Source organism: Scardinius erythrophthalmus (assembly GCF_964197995.2).
Source record: "Scardinius erythrophthalmus genome assembly, chromosome: 8".
In the NCBI taxonomy this organism is placed as follows: Eukaryota; Metazoa; Chordata; class Actinopteri; order Cypriniformes; family Leuciscidae; genus Scardinius; species Scardinius erythrophthalmus.
In genome coordinates, this window is record NC_138228.1 from 9,066,242 (window position 1) to 9,089,485 (window position 23,244).

Genomic DNA, 23,244 nt, shown 5'->3' on the forward strand with positions numbered 1-23,244 from the left:
AATTGGGATGTTTGATGTTCTCAGTTCTGTCATCTTGTGTAAATCTTGAATAATAAACTAAATAGAATATTTTCTTCTAGGCAGTTTGTTTGAAGACTATAACAGTTCCTAGTACTTCCACTGGAGAGCAGTGTCAAGCAAATAAATAACATTTCTAATGATCTGGAATATGAACTATATACAATCTCATTATGAAATGATTCAGCAAGACTTGTTTTGACACCACTTTATTTATTTTACTTTGAGTGCAGTATTCAGATATTGGCAAAGATATGTAGCATTCAGGCACGTTTAAGGTGGCTTTTCAGAGGCCAAGCACCCATACATTATACAACATCCTTAAAACAGTTTAACCATCATTGTTGGTGTACAAAATGTGCAAGTTCAAGTACACAAGTCTATTTTGTGCCAAAGAAAAAAAAATGCCCCAGAATCTCAGGTTGCAAACGAACTAGTTTATCAAGGCAAATTTTAGTTCCAGTGCCATTTTTTTTTTTTTTTTTACAAAAACATTTGAACAAAAGAATACATTGTTCACCCAAACACTCCCTTGTTAAGAAAAGGTAACAAATGTATGCCCCTCCCATTTTCAGAAACCATGCAAAATACTGAAACAGTTTATAAGAGCGTCACTTTTTAAAGGTATATTTGACATTTGAGATATAAATGAAGACTTCAGATGCAAAAGCCTCTAAGTGCCATTTGAAATTTTCTTCTAAAATTAGCTTCTTTTTTTTTCAAGCTCGTATGTTTAAGTTCAGTAATTTCACTTTAATGACAATTAATAGGTCATTTTCATTGCCATTAAAGTGAAATAACTGAACATAAACATACAAGCTTGACAAAAATGATCATTCTAGAAGAAAATTTCAGATGGCACTTAGAGGCTTTTGCATCTGAAGTCTTCAAATATATCCATCACATACAAGGCACTATGAGAACTGATATGCCCATTATATAAGGCATTAAGTCACATGACTCCACATCTTGCTAACTGAATGATGTATATCCATGGCTCTTTTGTGCATCACTTATAGCAAGATAAAGTTGTATGCTGATATCTGGTCCACTCGTATGGACTCATGTTCTACCCTATCGATCACCCTGCCATGTTTACGGGGCTTGTGCAGCCAACGCTTCTGACTTGACGGCATCCACTAGGAAGCTGAGCTCATTGCACAAGGTCTCGTGACGATAGGCCATACGGATTTGCGCCACATTTGTCATTCGGATGTCATTACCCTCTGGTCCATCCTGTAGATAATTCTCACCCAGGAAGTGTTTCTTCTCCTGCAAGGGAAATCTAAATGTCAGCTTTTTTTATACACAAGGGTTGTTAAATTTAGCATTGGAATGCATTTAAAATTAGCACTGGAAGATTTTTCTTAAGAAAATATTCAGGTTTCAGTAGAAGTTTTGGCCAACCAACAGTACTTGTATCATAATTTTTATTTTATTTTATTTTTTTCATTAAAAAGCAACAATCTGAGTTACAGTGAGGCACTTACAATGTAAGTGAATGGGGCCAGTTCATACAAATACTGTTTCAATCAGCCAAAAGATATAAACATAAGCGTATTAACATGATTTTGGTGTAAAAACAAACCCTTATTAACCTGTTCTGTGTAAAGTTATATCAAATTTTAAAACATCACCAGGGCAATGCAAGACCTGTAAAAAATGACTGTAAAAATATTTTAACAGCTTTACAGCTCAAATAATACACAAGTTAAAAACAGAATAATTACATTATGTAACTTTTGCAGCTCTTGCGGTTAATAAACAAAACTGCATGAGTTTTGCGGAAGAACAGAAATTTTGCATTTGAAAAAAAAGACATTGCTTTTCAGAATACCGGCATCATGTGAGAAGTGCCGCTACTCAAGAAAAAAATGAGCGTATGCTACAGATTAAAATATAGAAGTGTGTATAGTACCAGTGTGTTTCGGCCCACTTCAAGCACTGATTGTACCTTTAATGGAAGTGAACTTTCAGCTTTAAATCCTCTACAAATTGGCCCCATTAACTGCCATTGAATGTTCCTCAATGTCACCTGATTTCGCTGGGTTTTTCTTTTTCTTTCTTTTTTTTTTTAAAGAAAACAAGGATGAGCTGTAATTATTTGAAATCTAAACCTAGAATATTCTTTATAGGTCAAGACAGACAGAGAAAGTACCTGATGAGACAGACCGCTCTGAAGCACACTATTTCTGGCGATCTCACACGTGTCGCATGTGCTCAGTTTCCACAGTTGCGCTGCTATGGCGTACTCCTCCATCAAGGCCTCCTAAAGATACATAAACAACAGAATCACATCACCTGACTGCTCTAGATGAATATACTCAGTGTTGGCAGTGTTCTATGAGCGTCATTCACACTGCTTTCCCAGACCTTTGTGTAGTGGAACTGTAATGGGTCATCCGTGGAGAGGGACACACACAGGCCCTTTTGCAGGAACTCCCTGAGGGGATTCTTGGAATACTCCAGGAACAGGCTATTGTTACTGAGCGGAGACATGGCAATGGGCACCTGGGCCAAGTAAAACAGGTACTGCAGCACAGGACTCTGTTTTGAGAAATGAACAAGAACAATGTTAAACCATAAGAAAAGACTACATCAATACTGGTATCTGATGATTTTCAAGGTTTTTTGTGTGTTAAATTACTCCTTTCTAAGAAACTTAGCATACAGGGCTCAATAATAATGATGGTCAGTTGACAGAACAGTCACTTGTCCTATTGGGTCAGAACCTTTGCAGCGCGCCTCCAATCTATTAAATTGCAATAAGCTTTGTGCTTTATTACTTCTGATATATAATAACGTCTCAGCTTTCAAATTCTGTTAATTGTATTATGAAATTCAAACGATAAATACATTTTTGGTGCTCTTTAATGTGGCGTGACAGATCATATAGCACCTTCGGTTCAAGCTTAGCACACGTGAACTGGTCGTCATCTGTATTGCTAGTTATAGCATGAAACAAACATGAAAGAACTTCAGAAGGTATGTTGAAAGATACAGTACAACTTACCGAAATCCGTGTAATCGCTAAATCAGTGTTTTAACCACTTAAAGACGTCAATAAAATAGATTGTAGCCTAAACAATGTCATGTCATCTTACATTTACCTCAGAAAAGCCATTCAATAAATGTCCAAAAACTCATCAGTCAGCTAGGAAAATTAACTTAGAGGAGCATTTTGATTAATATATGCACTATATAGCATATTCATTGCATTTCAAATTAACCTGCTCTTCAATATTTAATGTATGTATGAATGTATGCATGTATGAATAAATCCGTCATGTTTTTGACAGCCACCATTTAAATGTTTATATCTAAATATAACTAGTAGACACACAATTACGTCATTTAAATGTTTTTTTTTATTATAACCTTATTTTAAAAAACCTTCCTTATGTGTAATTTAAGTAGCCTACAAATCAGTTACCTTTAATATTATATAGTATGTATAACCACTGTCCCTGTATAATTTACAGCGTTAGTTGAGAGATTTTTTTGCCATGTACTGTACCTGATAGTCCCCAATTAATCGATATTAAATCGAAATTGTAAAATTTGTGTCAATGCCCTAGAAATTATACATGTAAATTCATGCTTTTTTCCCCCCCTAATTGGCAGTGAACATTACCCCAAACGGGGGAAAGCTGAAACGATCCTTACTTTTGAAAGCGGTGTAATAAATGTTTGTCTATTTAGTAGACTCTGAACTACACTGCCTATGGGTGTAATGTTGTGTGGTTTGATGTGAACACAGTTAGTTTTAGAGACTGACCTTCTTCAGGTTGAGTCCGTGAGAGATGTTGTCAGCTGTGAGGAAGGCTGACACCAGATGGGTGATGGATCCTGCCTCGCCACAGTGAGGACGGAACTGGAAGGTATTGAGACCACGTTCCCTGCAAAAAAACATTTTCACTATTTAACATGGCTTGTGACTTCAGTTATAAAGCTTAAGGCTAAATTTGAAGGGAATAGCTTGTCTTGATTTTAGTTTGTTTTGTGAATACAATGGGTTGTAGTGCTGAAATCAGAGCTTGATCTTTACAGTGACTTACTTTCGTAAGTTGTTGAGGACCATGATGTTGGCATACATGTGGAAGAGGTAGTAAGTGTATGGTGGGTTTTCCTCCATGGTCCACTCTTCCGGTTTTGGACTCTTATAGGTGAATAAGTGATCGCTATGTTTGGACTCATCATCCACACTGTCAAACCCTGTCACCTGCAGAAAAAACATAGAAAGCTTTTTTTGACATATTTTTTACAGCCACTTTTTGCGGTTGTGGCTTAATATTTACATAAGGACTGATCAGGCTGTTCAGATATACTCTATAGGCAAGGTGGCGTTCCTTTGACTTTGGTCACATTTGGTGGGGGAAAAAATTGAATACACAATGACTACATTACTTACTTGTGCCTAGTTTAACCACAACTATGTTTTCTGTGATTTATAGTGCATGAAAATTTTACATGAACTCATATTCATCTGAGAACCATTTAATTGCCCATAAGGGATTTGGCATTTAAATCTTGATTCCTAGTAAAATGACTGTTTTGTGTTTAAGCTGTTAATTGCACTGTTTGTGTTACAATATTCTATTGTAGCATGAATCTGCTCTGACTGGTCTTGCCAGCTTAACAAAACTCTGATAAAGCACTTACGTGTTTCAGGAAAACATGTGTTTCTTTGTGCTTCTGAGGGTTAATTGTGGCCTGGAACAGTGGGAGGAAGATGTTCTCCAGCATCTTGGCGAAGTTAAGAACAATCCGCTTTGATCTGAAAATGTCACTAAAAACAAAATACACAAATCAAGAATACTTGATTTTAGAAGTGCAGAATTGTAAATTGAATTTAGAAAGCAGAATTCCAAAAAGTACATATATTATATAACTTTCATACACTGATTTGAACATTAACAATTAAACATTATGACAATAACAGTACAGCCAAAATGCTTCTGAAATAAATGTAGTCAAACTTTAATGGCGGAGGATGAATGAATAATAAAGGGAAGGGATCTCAGTTTAAACCTGAAATGACTAAAACACATCTTTGACTGGATCTATGAATACATTTATGACTGGGTTTGGACAGTACTTGGTTTTTAGGCAAAACAATAAAGTATGCAATCTGAAGCTGGTATTGCATCATATTTCTTGAAAGTCATGGATGCAAATTGAACAAATTGCCCTAAATCAGCTCTAGAAGTCATTCAAGCAGGGGTGCAAAACTGAATTCCTGGAAGGCCACAGCCATGGTTCCAATCCTGCTCCAACACGCAATCCTGTAGTTTTCAATTAAGCCTGAAGGACTTGATGAGCTCGATCAGGTGTGTTTCATTAGGGTTGAAGCTAAACTAGGGCTGTGGCCCTCCTGGAACTGAGTTTTGCATCCCTGTCATTCAGTGTCATACTCGCCAGTGTTTGATTTTGTAAAGGCACACAGTTCTGTTTAGTCATTGCAGTGCAGATAACTGCAAATGGAGCCCATCAATGCTTGCAGAATATTGCTGGACAGTGACAAGAGATGCTCCATTTAATGAATACAAGAGACAAGCCAAAGAAGTGCAGAGTATTTGTCTTTTGTTTTATAATACATTTTTGCTGAGTGTTACATAAACAGGACAGGTGACTGGTAATATCTATTCTACACAATATACATAGATGTAAAATGTAAAAACTTCAGTATCTTGGAAACAGTAGCCAATCGGTTGTTTTACTTGTTATATTTTAATTCAGCACATCAAATACATAATAAATATTATTTAAAAAAATTGTAGACCAGTGGAATAAGTGCTGTTTAAATGAAAAAAAAAAAAAAAAAATATATATATATATATAGTACCAGTCAAAAGTTTGGAAACACTACTATTTTTAATGCTTTTGCAAGAAGTCTCTTATGCTCATCAAGCCTGCAGTTATAAAAAAAAAAAAAAAAAAAAAAAAAAAAAAACAGTAATATTATGAAATATTATTACAATTTAAAATAATGGTTCTCTTTTTTAATATACTTTAAAATGTAATTTATTTTTGTGACGCAAAGCTGAATTTTCATCAGCAAGTACTCCAGTCTTTGGTGTCTTATGATCCTTTAGAAATCATTCTAATATGATAATTTGATACTCAGTCATTATCAATGATGGAAACAGTTGTGCTGTTTAATATATTTTTTTGGAATACTTTTTTCAGGATTCATTGATGAGTAAAACGTTAACAGCATTTATTCATAAAAACAGCATTAATTCAAAATAAAATCATTTCTAACAATATAAATCATTACCATCACCTTTTATCAATTCAACGCATTCTTGTTGAATTAAAGTACTAATTTCTTTAAAAAAAATAGTTATTGTTCCCAAACTTTTGAACGGTAGTGTATATTGTAACAAAAGATTTCTATTCTAAATAAATACAGTTCTTTTTAACTTTTTATTCATCAAATAATCCTGAAAAAAAGAATCTCAGGTTATAAAAAAATATTAAGCAGCACAACTGTTTCCAACATTGATCATAAATCAGCATATTAGAATGATTTCTGAAGGATCATAAGACACCCAAGACTGGAGTACTTGCTGATGAAAATTCAGCTTTGCATCACAAAAATAAATTACATTTTAAAGTATATTAAAAAAAGAGAACCATTATTTTAAATTGTAATAATATTTCATAATATTACTGTTTTTTGTTTGTTTTTTTTTTGGTTTTTAACTGCAGGCTTGATGAGCATAAGAGACTTCTTTCAAAAGCATTAAAAATAGTAGTGTTTCCAAACTTTTGACTGGTACTGTATATATATTCTCAATATATTTAATTAATTTCTTAAATATATTGAAAATATAAGACATTTATTAAATATACACATTTGTATCTATATATTAAAAAAATGTCTTGCCCATTTGGTTGGGTTAGATTATTGAAGTTTCATTGACTGTTAAATGTCTTTAAATTCATATGTTAATTGACAATAGAATAGGACTTACTAAATCCTGGGCACCTGTATGATCCATTTCATGTTAGGGGAGTACAACTTTTGCTTGATAAACCATTTGGACAGGCTGTCCCACTCTTCAGGGGCTCGGCCGTAAATTGAGAGACGGGGTTCTGCATGCTGATATTTACTCTCCTCCAGGTTATGAGCAACTTCCTGCACAACAGGAACAATGCAATTGATTGTTACCCACTTAAGAACATAGTCTGTGTGCTCTGACAGTTATAGTTAATTTTATCTTGTGTATCAGCATATGAGTTGATCAATTTTACCTTGATAAGACGTGCAAAGTATTCTCCATTGATGTAGTTATCACTTTTGAGGTAGATCTCTCGGAGCTCACTAGCACCCACTGGGTTGTATTTGGAATTGAATTTATCAAAGCGATGAAAGGTTTGTCTGCCCTGTAACAAACAATAGAGCAATTTCTTATTGCGGCAAGATCCATTCTGCAAGAAAATGTAGCATAAAAGCATCATTTGGAAGTCCTGAGGTTTTCTGAAATACGTACCGCGTGTACATCTAATGAGTCCACTGTGAGATCGTAAGGGTCCATTTTCAGATTGTCAAACACCTGTTTGAGGGTGAGCTTCTTTCCGTTCTTCTCCACCACCACTCGCTCTGCTTCTGTCTTATAGGTGTCCTGGATGAAATTCAGTAGATGCTTCTGGTTCATGCAGGCAGCTGCGTGAATGTGCGTATCAACCTGAATATTCACAAATATGTACATTTAGAAGGGAAAAGGGTCTTTATGCAGTAAATAGTGTAAATATTAGTGTCTATGCAACTTTATTTGAAATACCTTTCTGACATTATAGAAGTCTCTGTGAGGAACGCCTTTCAGTTCCTTTAACTCAGCCATCTCGTTCAGCATTTCATGTAGTTGGAACTTGGACATCAGGAAGTTTAGCCTTCTGTGACAATAGGTCTTCCTATAAAAGAGCATATTTCCCCTAAATGTATTTCTTTTTTTCGCTGAATTTCATTATTATTATTTAGCAACAGATGCATGCAGTGTTATAAATATAATATAACCGAACTCACGTTGGTCCGTCTGCAATCATGGCAAGGACGTGGCTCAAGTCAATAGCAAAAGTTTCCAAGTCAGGATATGGCAAGCTCCGTGGCTGATCCTGTTTTAAAGCATCCTCATTATCGTAGACATATATGATTCCATCTTTCATCCTCAGGGAGTAGTTCAGATCCTGTGGGAGGTCTTCCATACTGTAGGGATCCTCACCCTCACTTGGAGGGGGGCAGATTTCTGTTTCCATGGAAAGAAAGCATAACGGTAGTTCTGATGAATGCTAATGTCATACTACTTATGTTCTGATATAAACAGAAACAGGACTAGATGTTTTTAGTATCACTTTCCCAAACCTAATGAACACCCAACAGTCTTTGAGACAGAATAGTACTATGGTTTTAGGACAGTAATTTCTCACTTATGTCTCAAAGCTGTTGTCATTATAGATCTTTGAACAGTTATTGGTTACTTGATAACAGTTATTTGAACATTATTGGTGCATGAACTGTTATTAATGCCAACCATGACATACCTGGCAGCACTTCATCCTCCTCACTCCATTTCTCATTATTGGCACTCCTTAGAAAGCTGGCTGTGGTCCTGGGGAAGTGGTGATATGCCAGCCGGGAATATTTTTCTCTGATGAAGAGTGCTGTCAGCAGAGTTTTCGCTGCCTGTGCATAGTCTTCAACTGTTATCTGTCAGAAGTGATCATAGATTAATTTTGTCAGCTTTAAGGAGAACAGCATCAGTTCAAAAGTTGGTAAGTCTCTTATGTTCACCAAGGCTATATTTATTTGATCAAATTCAGTAAAAAACGTAATATTGTGATATTATATATTATATAACTGCTTTCTATTTCTATTAAATTATTCCTGTGATGGAAAAACTGATTTTAACATCATTACTCCAGTCTTCAGTGTCACACGATCCTTCAGAAATCATTCTAATATGCTGATTTGGTGCTCAAGACAAAAATTCATATTATTATCAAGGTAAAAAACAGCTGTGCTGATTATTAATATTATTTGGAAACCTTGATACATTTTCAGCATTCTTTGATGAATAGAAAGTTTAAAAAGAACAGCATTAATACATTTTTTGTAACATTATAAATTTACAGATAAATTTTGATCAATTTAATGTGTCCTTGCTGAATAAAAGTATTAATTTCTTTGAAAAGAAAGACCTTACCGACCCCAAACTTTTGAACGGTATTATATATGCCTTAAACCTCTAAGTTTAAAGTTTTGTGACTTGTAGTCCATATCTTGTTAGCTTTGAAGGCATAATTTGTGTATTATGTGTATATGTTTATATATAAGTGTGCAAGTGTACTTCTAAAAGTACACATACAAAAATACTCTGTTCATCAAATATGAATCACTGTATAATGGACACTTTCTTGCTTGTATTTTTTCACAATTTAGTCTACTAATCTACCGCTGCATCCAAAGTGTTTAATTATGAAACCACACCTGTACTGGTCATGCAAACTTAATCTGTGTCGCACAGGTGTGACTTGCTCGTTCTTGTACTATGAATTAATTTGTTTGGCTCAAATTAAATACCCAGCCCTGTTTATTAACTTTCTTGAACTTTTCCTTGTATATTATATTATATAATATTATATTATATATTATATTATTAAATACCTTCATATATAATATATATATATATAAGGAATAATTGACGACGGGCCGTTAAATTAGAAGAAAAATAATGCACACCCGGTAACTCACCTCGTGTTTGAGTACATAAACGTAATTTTGTGGAAAAAAACATGGAAATAATTTGTCGTTTTTATCCTATTACAGTGAGGAAAATAAGTATTTGAACACCCTGCTATTTTGCAAGTTCTCCCACTTGGAAATCATGGAGGGGTCTGAAATTGTCATCGTAGGTGCATGTCCACTGTGAGAGACATAATCTAAAAAAAAAATCCAGAAATCACAATATATGATTTTTTAACTATTTATTTGTATGATACAGCTGCAAATAAGTATTTGAACACCTGTCAATCAGCTAGAATTCTGACCCTCAAAGGCCTGTTAGTCTGCCTTTAAAATGTCCACCTCCACTCCATTTATTATCCTAAATTAGATGCACCTGTTTGAGGTCGTTAGCTGCATAAAGACACCTGTCCACCCCATACAATCAGTAAGAATCCAACTACTAACATGGCCAAGACCAAAGAGCTGTCCAAAGACACTAGAGACAAAATTGTACACCTCCACAAGGCCGGAAAGGGCTAAGGGGAAATTGCCAAGCAGCTTGGTGAAAAAAGGTCCACTGTTGGAGCAATCATTAGAAAATGGAAGAAGCTAAACATGACTGTCAATCTCCCTCGGACTGGGGCTCCATGCAAGATCTCACCTCGTGGGGTCTCAATGATCCTAAGAAAGGTGAGAAATCAGCCCAGAACTACACGGGAGGAGCTGGTCAATGACCTGAAAAGAGCTGGGACCACCGTTTCCAAGGTTACTGTTGGTAATACACTAAGACGTCATGGTTTGAAATCATGTATGGCACGGAAGGTTCCCCTGCTTAAACCAACACATGTCAAGGCCCATCTTAAGTTTGCCAATGACCAATTGGATGATCATGGGAGAAAGTCATGTGGTCAGATGAGACCAAAATAGAACTTTTTGGTCATAATTCCACTAAACGTGTTTGGAGGAAGAAGAATGATGAGTACCATCCCAAGAACACCATCCCTACTGTGAAGCATGGGGGTGGTAGCATCATGCTTTGGGGGTGTTTTTCTGCACATGGGACAGGGCGACTGCACTGTATTAAGGAGAGGATGACCGGGGCCATGTATTGCGAGATTTTGGGGAACAACCTCCTTCCCTCAGTTAGAGCACTGAAGATGGGTCGAGGCTGGGTCTTAATGACCCGAAGCACACAGCCAGGATAACCAAGGAGTGGCTCTGTAAGAAGCATATCAAGGTTCTGGCGTGGCCTAGCCAGTCTCCAGACCTAAACCCAATAGAGAATCTTTGGAGGAAGCTCAAACTCTGTGTTTCTCAGCGACAGCCCAGAAACCTGACTGATCTAGAGAAGATCTGTGTGGAGGAGTGGGCCAAAACCCCTCCTGCAGTGTGTGCAAACCTGGTGAAAAACTACAGGAAACGTTTGACCTCTGTAATTGCAAACAAAGGCTACTGTACCAAATATTAACATTGATTTTCTCAGGTGTTCAAATACTTATTTGCAGCTGTATCACACAAATAAATAGTTAAAAAATCATACATTGTGATTTCTGGATTTTTTTTTTTAGATTATGTCTCTCACAGTGGACATGCACCTACGATGACAATTTCAGACCTCTCCGTGATTTCTAAGTGGGAGAACTTGCAAAATAGCAGGGTGTTCAAATACTTATTTTCCTCACTGTATTTACTATATTTATTTGCTTGGTCAGTGTCATTGTGGGTTTTGGTTCTCTTGCTGTTGTGGGTTGTGGAACTTTGAAATAACTGAAATTATTTGGCAAAGTGATATGGAATACCAAGACCTGCCTGGAACTACTTTAGCCATGCGTTTCCCTGAAAGCAATTGCACACCTGAGAACGTTCGTCAACCATATACATATACAGTGCTATGCATAAGTTTAGACACCCATGCTAAAGTTGACTAAAAAGAGGAATAAAAAAATCATCTTTTGGAAATTTAACTTAATGCCTTAATTAAAAAAAAAAGGAAAAATCCAACCTTTAAGGACTCCAATTTTCTTTGTGAATGAATAATGTATCGTAAATAAATAAATGTTCTTCCTTAAAATACAGGGTGCATAAGTTTGGACACCCCTATGTTAAATTCCCAGAGAGGCAGGCAGATTTTTATTTTTAAAGACCAGTTACTTCATGGATCCAGGATACTATGCATCCTGTTAAAGTTCCCTTGGCCTTTGGAATTAAAATATCCCCACATCATCACATAGCCTTCACCATACCTAGAGATTGGCATGGTTTTATTTCAGTTAGCCTAATAGCTGGTTTGATTTGCATTGAGAGATGATCTTATGGAAAGTACTCCACGGCTATTTTAATTCCAAAGGCCAAGGGAACTTTATCAGGCCTGCCTGCCTCTATGGGAATTTAACATAGGGGTGTCCAAACTTATGCACCCTGTATTTTAAGGAAGAACATTTATTTATTTACGATACATTATTCATTCACAAAGAAAATTGGAGTCCTTAAAGGTTGGATTTTTCCAAAAAAAATTAATTCAGGCATTAAGTTCAATTTCCAAAAGATGATTTTTTTATTCCTCTTTTTAGTCAACTTTAGCATGGGTGTTTAAACTTATGCATAGCACTGTATATATACACTAATTTGTCTCCTACCCCTGCGCAGTAGTCTCCACTGATGGTGACCCTCTGGAATTCTGGGATATTGTCTGGCATAGGGCCTGCGTCTGTGGAAGGGGTCAGCAGGGGTGAAATCACAGACATAGCCCAATCTTGAGCAGCGGGGATATGCAAGGAAATTGATTGGGATCGTATCAGCTTGAAACTTTGTTTCCTAAAATGGGGCATAAAAAGATTAATAAATACATATTGAATATCACAATAATGCAAACTGCTGATTAGTTATGCAACCTGTGGCACATTTGAGTTCACTGACCTCTTGACGGATTTCTCTGACAACTGCTCCTCCATCTCTTTGCGTAGCTCCCACTCCTTGGCCTGATTTAAGCCAATGGGACAGTCCTCAGGGACGGTGAACATGGACAAGCTGTTCTTAGATTCTTCTTCCTTCAGAGCTGAAGCGTACACTTTCTCAGCCATGAGTCGCACTTTCTCATCCACCTCTTGGAGAGAGATCTTGGTGAACTGACGCGGCATTTCTGCAAGGAGTGGTGCCATCAGAAAGAATGCTTTTTCTTTCTATAATGAGTCAATGTTCTTCATCAGGTGTAGGAACACCTTATGTACATGTTGTTCATTTGTATGAAGTATTCTAAAAACGTTCATTACTTTGGGCAGTACCCAAACAAGTTTCCAAAACTTGACAAGAGAGTCATGCTTTGAAATGAATGACATGGCACTATTAGAGGGCCTATTATTTGTCATATTTTGGCTAACAAATTATTTACCGGATTTTGCCATAATGTACTGTAAAACCATTATTGAAGGTAGTAAAATAAACTGGAGGTAATTATGTGTATGTGTAAATCATGGCAGTTTTACAACTGCACTCATCATGATTGTAAACATGTCCTCAAGTATCGGTCCACACAGTTCTGGTTTCACTCTGCATCTTGTGCCTTGGTCTTAGTCAGGTATCTATGAGGTTAACTAAGTTAGAGACTGGATTCCCAAAGTGTCAGATGAGTTGTTGTTGTTGTGTCCTGTGGCAGCAAACTACTCATGGTGCACAGCAAGCATTCCTTTATTTACTTGGTAGGCAACCATTATTAGTTTAGGCACAATCATGAAGAACAAACCACAAGTGAAGGGGAACTTGTATATAATAATTCATTAATGTTATGCATGCACTGAAGCAGAAGTATATGCAACACATTTGGAAAGTGTAACTTTGTGATTTCGTTTTACATGCAACACTTTAAGGAAAGGCAAAGTGTCTTGTTTTCAAACTGGTGTCTGGGTCTACAGAAAATCTGACACTTTACTAAATGTATCTTTTTAGGGTTTTCAAAGTTGCCTTTGAAAATCTGGTCAAAAATCATGACATGAATCACAATTTTATTCAATTGACAGCCCTAGTTGTAAACAATGAGAAAAAAATTAATTTTAGGTTTATATATGTACATCATCCTAATAGTGAGTAGAAAAAATATGCTGTTAACTTAATACAAAGTAAATATTTACTGACAATGATTTAATGCCGGAAACAACAACACTTAACATTTTCGTCACACAGTATACATTTTTATTTTATTGAATCAATTATATCACTGCCATTATATTTTAGGAAGGGGATCATCATATTTTGGGGTCTTTGGCATCAAAAAGTTTGAAAACCCCTGTCATGCAGCCTGCTTTTGACATTTGAAATTTTCAAAAAATAATAATAAGGATAAGTGTATTAATTATATTCATTATAATGAATTTTTCTCAAAAAGCATCTGTCAAATTTTTCAGGCCTTGACCACAGGTTTTTGTCTCTATTATGCCTAACCTCACCACCCTTCCTCCATTCACGCACGGACTCCCTGGTTTATCAATACCACATTTGCATCCTGTACAGTAGATTATAGTTTCATATCAGTTACCATGCCTTGGCCACCTTTCTATTTCCCATATCACATTGGATATGACATCAGCGTATACAAGGTTCAGTGCACATATAGCATGGGAATGTAGGTCAAGCCCATCCCTATAAAAAGATTTAATGGCAGGCAGGTTTATAAAGTCATGTGTAAGATTGTTTACTTCCACCTGTGTTGACATGCAACTGAATATTCCACTGCACTGTCAACAATCCGCAGCCCTTCGATATAGACGCTTGACAAGCCTGTCAGATGGATGATTCCAGACTCCTCTCAGCCCTGCCCATCTAGGAAACCTAGATACCAGACGCACTTCTAGAACAGCTGTGTCTTACGCATGGAAGTAAACCCCTTAGTTATATATCCAAGTAAAAATCAATCATATATATTTTTCTGTAAGATATGCATTATATTTACAGTAAAAAACAAATACATTATATTATATAATATTTTATTATATATTTTTTTTCTTAAGGCATAGTGTAAATATATTACGTATAAAATTCATGTATAGAATTATACATGTATATCTAATTGATTTTTACTGTATTATACATATGTGAATTTAATGTATAAATAAGTAATTGTCAAAGGAATTGTTTACTTTAAGCACACAGTTATCTTGTCAACTTTCAACTGAAGAAAAGCTTGTCAATATCCAATCTTTTGACTGTCACTGACCCCTATTATTCAGCTTGACCGATCCTATTGTATATTCCTATTCCTATTGTTGGAATATACACTTTCTCTTACCTTCTTTAGCTATTTTTGCCATGGTTTTACTGGATCTCTGTGTTTGGATTCTCTGTTTTCCTGTTGCTTTATAACTGTGGTCTTCAGTTCTAGGTCTTATTTTGTCTATGAAGAAGCTTCAGTGTTTTTCAGTATCCCACTCCTCCCTATTTAAAGGGTCTGACAGCATCATATCAGCAGAGAGCCCTGGCTGGACGTCACAACGAGCTGCGAGCTGAACCTGAGACCATTCTAAATGCTGGCAAGATCATTTCCCAGCCCGCTGTTTTTTTTTTTATAAGGGAATAACATTGTCTTGGCATTAGCTCACTCATGTTCCAGTAACATTAATGAACCTTTAAAGACAGGCTGTAAACACTATGGCTTATACAATGTATCCACTATTGAAAACAGGTTGTTTACATTCCCATCCACAACCTTAGCAACTTCATATATAACAGCTCAACCTGACTTAAACCAACTCACACTAAGCCCTACCCCTGCACAGATAACTAGAATCAGGTTACTCCTTTTTAAGTCAACATAACTCATACGCCTCCAGTATACTGTACGCACAGTATTATTATCAAGCTTCTGGAAAGCACATGCTGACACATATAAGACCCCAGAGGAATACTCTGTTCCAAACAGCATCCAATAATGTCCTAATCCGTTTTCATACATCCCCTTTGCTGAAGTTAGACTCACCTAATTTTTCTGGACCTTGAAATGAGCATGGAAGAACCCTAGGCTTAAAGTAAATGAGCAAAGCGTTCTCAAAACACAAAAGCTCAGCCCGCAAATGCATTTATTTACCTGCGCTTTGAGAAGGTCAAGGCTACCACGGTGTCTCAGAGAAAGTATAAGGGGTGACAGATAGGATAGCTCTGTGTATTTGTGTCTACTAAACCCGTATCTCCTCGACCTTTACTCGTTTGTAGGAAAACAAATAAGAGAAGCTAAACTCCGCCCTGACGCGTAGCACTGGTTCAGTACCTGCCAACCCTCTGCCCCCTCCCCTTACTTTACATCTCAGAGACGGAAAAGCCATACTTTCATTTTGACGCACAAGTTCAGCTCACTTTGTGCCATACATTTGCAGTATTCTTCTTGTTTTGTAGTATTTGGTTAAAATACTTGTTTTGACTCTAATTTTATAGACTGAAAAAGTGTAAACCATTAAATTACAGTGCCATCATTCTCACAGATTTTTAGCAAATAATGCACTCAAATGCAGTTTGAATGCCATTAGTGTAATTTAAATAAGTGCATTTATAATAAGGCTTTCTTCGGTTTTAAATGAAAACAGAAATGTTTTGCAATGACTTTGCGTTTAACGATTGCACAAGTCATCGAGCCTGGCATGAGTAAAGTCAAGTGCTTCATTGCAAAGAGGTTATTTATAGAACGGGTTCAGTGCTCTTTTGTTAGAGCACTTCATGACGTGCTTGCAAAGAATGTTTTGCATATACTTTTAACCTACTTTGGCAATACCCAACAATATGTCTGCATGCTAGCTTTCAGGAGTTTGTGCAGTGGACCTGCACATTAAACAAACTAGCCTTTTACAAAGACAAAATGTACAAAAAAAAGCATATTGTGCAAGACAACATGAAGCACTGAGATATAGTATTATCATACTGTGCCAAACTTACCCCTCATAAAGTTGGGTATTGATTGTTGCTTAGACAACGGGGTTCCTTTCCTGCTCATTTTGTACAGTGTAACAGATGCAACACGATCTCTAGTCAAAGTTCCACCTGAGAGACAAAAGTAAACTCCTTGTGTTATTAAAATGCATTGCAGGAAGGAAAAATTACACACTAAAAACACCCTGATTCATTTAATAAGAATTCTACAGCAACATGGACTGTTTACCTCTCAGCGAGCAGATGAAAGCTAACTGCCAGTCTTCTGGTTTTCAAAAACAGGAAAAGGAAATTCATAAGTAGGCCAACTAACTCTAATCTGATGGACACTACTTCTGCAAAGTCAAATCCAAAAGCAAAACACAAAAGTTGATGTTATTTCCTAGTATGTTTATTACATTTCCTGGGCACTTGCTTTACAGCATATTAGGGCTGTATTTGAAGTAAATGCCGCTCCATTTGAAAGCAGGTGATGGCGATTTACTAATAATCACTGACGAGAAAAGTCATGCGATATATCGCCCAGCTACAGCATATGCAACATTTTCTGATGTTTTAGGGGGAAACAACTCCTGATAAACACTAGAACGTTGTTAGCTGTCATCTTAGCTTATCTACAAGAACACAAACAGCATGCCGTTCTGAATAAGGAAATGCCTCAATGTTTTTCAAAAAAACAAAAACAAAACAAAAACCACCACACCTGGAAAAACTCTCCAATATTTAATCCTTACATTTTATACAGAAATATTTAAGAGAGAATCAGTAATTGAATGAGGCATCACCCCTCAACAGGTTCAGACCTGCAGGAGATGCTTGAAAGAAAAGAGGCCACAGGTTACAGCACTTCTACTGCGTTAATCCAACTGCCAAAGCGTTTTCTAAACTTTGTTTTAAAGCGATATGAACCAACTCACCTTCTGTCTGCAGACCCAAGTTTTTCTCTCTCTCCCTCTCTGTTCGTGTGACAGTATCCTGAGAGATTCTGCTGTGTTCAGTAGTGCAACACTCACTGGGTGTGAAGATAAATACCTCAAGGCTTTTACTAGCTGAATCTTAAAAAAAATGTCACAGCACTTAACCCTTTCGGCGCTGGTAGTAGGGAACCTTGAACTTGGGACTTGCATCTTGTCTGGTGTGTTTAATTTCAGTTCTCTGGGCTTTTAAAGAGACTTTCGACGTTTTGCGACTATATTTGTTGGTGAAAACAAAACATAGGCTAACTACATTTTTGCTTAAAAGTATTTTACGGATATGTTTCGCGTCATGTTGTTCAACCTCGAGGCTTGACTTTATACACATGACATTAATCTGAGCAGAGAACTGCTGAGATGAAGGCGAATATTTACTTTCTCTCACACACACAACGCGTTATTCTATTCCCTTTGCTGTTGTTGTTGTTTTTTTATGTAAAAATGCAAAGACATGATCTTTGACTTATTGCGTCTCGCTATTTTTTCGGCGTCTCGCACGTGCCGCTTTTTTTAACACGATTTGTCAAGTAACAAGAACTTCATCCTTTACAAAACAAGTCTTGAGACTTCATTGATTTCACGTACGTGTACACTATTTTAAACAATTCTGAGAAGTACCATTCTTTTGAGTGTAACACTTTTCAATTAAGAAAATGTGGGAAAGTCTGTTTTGCATGCTCTCTCCAACCAGGGCTCTCAAGTCTTGAGACTTGACGCATTTCACGCGCCACACCTTGTATTTCATTCTCACGCTGAGGAGTAAATGAGGGGTAACGCCGGTTTCACACCGCAAGCGTCAGCGGCGCGTGAGCAGCACGTATTTTTTTCGGCGTCCATGTTATCCACAACTTTCCTGCGAGTCTTAATGGGCGTCGCCATGACACTCGATACTTCCTGTTGCCGGTATCTCAGTTCCGGTTTAGCGTAACGCTCAATGAAGCTTGCACACAAGGGATACTCGCGTCGCGGTACAAACGGGTGAAACTGATTACTGACAAGTAGTAATGCTGACAGATAAGCAATGGCTCCTTGTGGCTCAACGTGTACCGTTGTCAGGTGCACAAACAACACGCGAAAACTGAAGGATTTTATGAATGGGAGTTGTTTCCAACATAAACGGACCTCGATCTACGCAGAAAGAGTGTTTCTTGTAACGCTACTTAGAAAAAACTGCAGTACAACCGTATATTTTTAAGTGGTAGGCTATGTTTATTGTTTTCAATAATGTGAAAATTAATTCGAGAATTAACTTGAATGTGCAGCAATTTGTACAAATAGAGAGTATGTAGGCCTACTATATTTGTTGTAGCCATTAAATAAGAGCAGTTACATATTTGTTCAAATATTATAATGTAATTTTTTCCATCTATGTTGATTATGAAAAGTGAACACCATGATCATCTTCATCTTTGCAGCAGACACTGACAGAAAAAACTAGTTTATTAATAAAAATCAATGCACGCGTGTCCTGGGGCGCTGTAAAGGGGGGGTAAACGATGACGATTCTCGGGGCCCATGACTAAGAGGGGGCCCAGAGAAGCCCCCAATAAAATTGTGGTGCTAAAAAAAAATATTTGATAGTAAAAATTATTAACTTTAAATTATTCTATTTGCTGTTTCCTGGTGTTAAAAAATGTATTTGTTTAGGAAACACAAACGTCCGTGGGCCCCTTTCCCCCTCTCGATTATCATAAAATGGTTCAGTCCGCCCAAATTGTATCCAGGCAACACAAACAGCTTGACTTCACTTATAGCGCCGGTGTGATGAAGTATCATAGAACCGAACGGTTCGTTGGACCATTTTTCCTGCCGACCAAAATTTCATTATTTCAAATGTAGCCGCGTTGCGCGTGGCAAGCGCGCTCATATTGTAAGAGACGCCGGCGCGACCACAACATTGTCCAACATCAAATGTGCAAACGTAATGTAAGCGGAATGAAACTGGGCTACTCGTTATTGTGTGGTTGACGGACCGTTATCAGTTTGGACCAAAGCAGCGCGAGCGATCTTGATCAAGCGACACTGTTACACAGCGGTAATAAGAGATCCAGTAAATAAATCATTTTAATTCGCCACAGAAGTAATAACATCGCTGTAAGATCTAGTGAGAAACATTCACATTTCTCCGTTATTAACGGATCAAACAGAGCGTGGAAGCCAGGAAGAAACATTGTGCCATGAATGAACTATCTAACGTTAGTGTCCACAGATCAGCCTACGCCCCTGTGTGTGAGCACTGTTTGGGGCCAAATTTCTTTTTATTTTTTGATAAATTTGTAGTTTTGAAATATAGCAATTTCTTTTATTTGGATGCATTTTTCCGTCTTTTATCAGATTTACCAATTGTTATAATTTCCATTTGTGCTGGTCAATTATAAACAATAGGCAAAATTGAACTGCTAGCAAAAATTGAAGCGAATTTGGTGGGGTTGAGCGGCCGCTGCTGCAAATATTTGGGTGGCTCTTCCCCTAACAGATGTCATGCCAAACTTTTGATAAAACCCTAGCTATCTCCAACTCATTTCATGAAGGATTTTGCTCAAGACTGTATTTTAATCTGCAAGTCACAGTTAAATTGCCCTATCTTTAAATCTTAAAAAAAGTAACTTTTTGAACTAGGCTACATTACAAACACAGCAGAGGGCGCGCTTTCCCTAATAATCATTATACACGCTAAAGCAACGCTTTAGAAAAGGAAATAAATAGTTGCTTTAGCGTGTATAATAATTAGAGAAAGCGCGCCCTCTGCTGTGTTTGTAATGTAGCCTAGTTCAAAAAGTTATTTTTACAGTCCACTTGCCAAAACGACATATTAAATCTTTTACTGTGCCTTCTTTAGGCTACGTAAGTCACGCACGGTAATTAAAAACGTTTTGTGTAAAGTAATGAAGCATTGAAAAGGATGTAATTTCAGTTTCTCATGATGGCGGCAACACAATGTTTACATTTTTCAGTCGGTCCAGAATATTTGACTAACTTCTTCAGTAGCCTATGTTTAGCTACTTATTTATTTTTGCGTTCAAGGTACCAACCTGAAAGCTGCCCTGGAAATAAGATACAATTTGTCCTCACTCACACTTGCAGGAGTTTAATAGGTTATCAATTGACACATTATTGAATGATTCATGTGGGAAAAAATGCTTCGCATTATAGCGATATGAAATCACAGGATAAACATCTTATTTCAAAATAAACGCAAAATAAACAATAGTTTCTTAAGGATACATGTACAGTATGTAGATATAAATACATGAACTTTTAAACGTAGGCCTACAGTATTTTCATAATATACATCTTTATACACATCAATAAAAGACTACATTATAACATTAAAGTGACTTATTGCACGGCCCCCACAGTATAGATAAATCAGTCTTCAAGTATGTGGATGTCCTTGAGGACAACAAAAATCATTTCTTCCATAAAGAGTTTTCTCTCTCTGTTCTTCATCATTGGTCCTCCAGGGTAAATAGCTTCATGAAAGCTCTTCTTGCTGTTCTCTCTCCGTCCTCTTCACTGAAAGTTTGGGCTGGCAGTGTCCTGGGTTGTTCCTTCATTCCTCCAGCAGAAGGCGCATCAGTGCTGCAGAAGAGACAGAGAGTCAAGTCCCAAAGCTCCATTAGAATGGCAAGAATGCTAAACACATGCGCAGAGCATTGACCACCCATTTCCTGTCATACTGCCTTAAACCCTCACAAAGCTTTTATATATATATATATATATATATTCATATATTTTTTTATGTCTCAACTGATAGCACTCCTTTTTTCCACAACCACTTTAAGCGACCTGAATCCTTCTCTGTCCAACCCATCAGGCAGAGGATGGAGAGAAGGATGCTCCACTTGCTCCATTGTGCCTGAAGAGAGTACACTAACGTTCAGCAAAGGAAGTATCAGAAGTATCTCAGTAAACAGAGCCAATATAAACCAAAGGCTCAGGACAAACCGCAGAGGTGTTCCTGGGTTGTTCTTTAAATCCTTTTGTGGATGGATTGGACCCATGCCAGCTTTAGACGGCCTTCGTGGAAAGTTAGTTCAGGGTGGTTTGATGGGAGCGAACGTCTCCGTCGCCGTCCGTAGCCCCCTGAACCCATCTTATCAGTGGGGACGTTGCTTGTCTTCGTGTGCATCATATTCAGAAGGTGGGCCAGTTCGTGCACCGAGCAGGTGGCCAGATTACAGCCCGCTCTTTCGACTCTTTTGACCGTGTATGCTGGTTCTGTCCGCTTTACCCTCACACTCCTGGAAGGAAACAGAAAGCATTTAGTTTTCCTTTATCTGCTGGTGATTAGTCAGTTTGCCCTTAATATGTGCGTTTATCCAGTCAAAGAATGTGACATACCTGTGCTGTGGTACAAATGACTCAGTACCGCTGTTCCTCTGAGTCAGCAAAGCTGTCGAGTCGCTCTCGCTTCTCTCAGACACGCTGCTGACATCTTTCCTCACCTTACCCTGAAGCCAAACACTGAGCCTATAGCAGATGACAAGAGAAACCCATGAGATTTTATTCAAAATCAGAGTTTTGAATGACAAGAGTGGTTCAGTCATGAGAGCTTACCTTCTCAAACCATCTGTATTCAGAGGTTTTGCACTCGTGATGCTCGGCAGAAATGCAGTCAGCACACACCACAGGAAAGCCTTCTGAAGCACTGAGTTCATTGTGAATGGAACCTGTGGAAGGACATGAAGCAATGTTATTATTAATCATATAAAATGCATGTTCTTCTCATGAAAAACACCTGATTTTTGAACAAAAGTCCCAATGACATGATCTTCCTGCTCCTTGTTGACTCCACACTGGTCATTCATTTATTTTGAAAGTTACACAGAGGTTAAGTTTTGCTCAACCGTGTCATTTCCCAGTAGCAAGTCTTATATTTGCCTGAGACAAGTGCACACTTGGTGCAATGAAAATGACTTGCCAGAAAGTCAAATGTCTCACTAACCCATGTTTTTGCCTTGACCTTTGAAACCAAAAAGTAAGCGAACAAACCAAGAAAACATACCTGATAACTCCGGTCGCTCTCTAGAATTGACTGCACACTTGACAAGTGGTGATGTTGAAGTCAGTATTTTTGTGTATTTCCGAGTTGTGTCCAAATCTTAGTTGGCTAAGGATGAGTATTCAGCTGTGCCACTGCTAATGGTCTGAGTTACACAGAAAAACCTGAGTGCTTTATATACTTTACAGGGGGTGGGAAGGGGCGGGAGTTGTCTTGAGTGATAGCAGCCACATCCCTATTCTAAACTAGCCAACAACTTTATGTGCCCTGTCTGAAAAGGATGGAATACAACCCCTGAGAGAAATCATTATTCCAGCATTCCTGTAATATCGTTTTTAATTAGATGACACCATTTGTTTTGTTTCCGAATAATTTTCATATCTCCTGCATTGGTGTGTTCACAGGGTCAGAGAGGTTTTGAATTGTAGAGTCGAGATTCATTTCCCAGACAAATATGCTTCAGCATCAGCCTTGTAAACATCTGATGATTAACTTCCTGCGAAGCATCTGGAATGCACATCTAATTGGTGATCGAGTTTATTTCAAATGATGTGACTGCACGGGAGATGTTGTCCTTGGGATAATGACTCCGTACGAGCCCTCACACATTC

At 37.4% G+C, this 23,244-nt stretch overlaps 2 protein-coding genes across 10 annotated transcripts; both read right to left on the reverse strand.

Moving 5' to 3' along the window:
- Positions 1-211: 211 nt before the first annotated feature.
- On the reverse strand, positions 212-18,485 carry LOC308695190 (AMP deaminase 3-like). Of its 5 annotated transcripts, XM_081373221.1 has the most exons (17): positions 17,572-17,706; positions 16,884-16,919; positions 16,661-16,765; positions 12,665-12,887; positions 12,385-12,562; positions 8,566-8,731; positions 8,051-8,270; positions 7,809-7,938; positions 7,518-7,712; positions 7,279-7,410; positions 6,999-7,162; positions 4,681-4,807; positions 4,077-4,240; positions 3,797-3,917; positions 2,392-2,565; positions 2,177-2,287; positions 212-1,290 (listed from the first exon to the last, which is right to left on the reverse strand). In XM_081373221.1, the coding sequence occupies exons 3-17, from the start codon at positions 16,716-16,718 to the stop codon at positions 1,114-1,116; spliced, it is 2,340 nt and encodes a 779-aa protein (XP_081229347.1). In that variant the 5' UTR covers positions 16,719-16,765; positions 16,884-16,919; positions 17,572-17,706; the 3' UTR covers positions 212-1,113. The 5 variants fall into 5 exon arrangements, with proteins under 5 accessions (XP_081229347.1, XP_081229346.1, XP_081229350.1 ...); XM_081373220.1 differs by lacking the exon at positions 16,884-16,919 and having other exon boundaries at positions 17,572-18,485; XM_081373224.1 differs by lacking the exons at positions 16,661-16,765; positions 16,884-16,919; positions 17,572-17,706 and adding exons at positions 14,437-14,569; positions 15,027-15,136.
- Positions 18,486-20,700: 2,215 nt separating this feature from the next.
- On the reverse strand, positions 20,701-22,781 carry admb (adrenomedullin b). 5 transcript variants are annotated; one of them, XR_014030662.1, is made up of 6 exons: positions 22,637-22,780; positions 22,189-22,301; positions 21,973-22,101; positions 21,577-21,872; positions 21,418-21,487; positions 20,701-21,210 (listed from the first exon to the last, which is right to left on the reverse strand). XR_014030662.1 is itself a non-coding variant. In XM_081373109.1 (5 exons), exons 2-4 carry the CDS (start codon positions 22,287-22,289, stop codon positions 21,602-21,604), a joined length of 501 nt encoding a protein of 166 aa, XP_081229235.1. In that variant the 5' UTR covers positions 22,290-22,301; positions 22,637-22,780; the 3' UTR covers positions 20,701-21,210; positions 21,577-21,601. The 5 variants fall into 5 exon arrangements, 1 of the variants encoding a protein (XP_081229235.1); XR_014030663.1 differs by having other exon boundaries at positions 21,380-21,487; XR_014030661.1 differs by having other exon boundaries at positions 21,380-21,872; positions 22,637-22,781.
- Between the last annotated feature and the right edge of the window lie 463 nt (positions 22,782-23,244).

Bases quoted from the DNA above. Each gene is read 5' to 3' on its own strand.
- LOC308695190 (XM_081373220.1), bottom strand. From the start codon at position 16,718: ATGAGCAGGAAAGGAACCCCGTTGTCTAAGCAACAATCAATACCCAAC. The intron at 3,918-4,076 runs GTAAGTCACTGT...GTTTTTTTGCAG, and splicing joins GTCCTCAACAACTTACGAAA to GGAACGTGGTCTCAATACCT. The intron at 2,566-3,796 runs GTCAGTCTCTAA...TTCTCAAAACAG, and splicing joins ACGGACTCAACCTGAAGAAG to AGTCCTGTGCTGCAGTACCT.
- admb (XM_081373109.1), bottom strand. From the start codon at position 22,289: ATGAACTCAGTGCTTCAGAAGGCTTTCCTGTGGTGTGTGCTGACTGCA. The intron at 22,102-22,188 runs GTAAGCTCTCAT...CATCTGCTATAG, and splicing joins AATACAGATGGTTTGAGAAG to GCTCAGTGTTTGGCTTCAGG. The intron at 21,873-21,972 runs GTATGTCACATT...GTTTCCTTCCAG, and splicing joins TCATTTGTACCACAGCACAG to GAGTGTGAGGGTAAAGCGGA.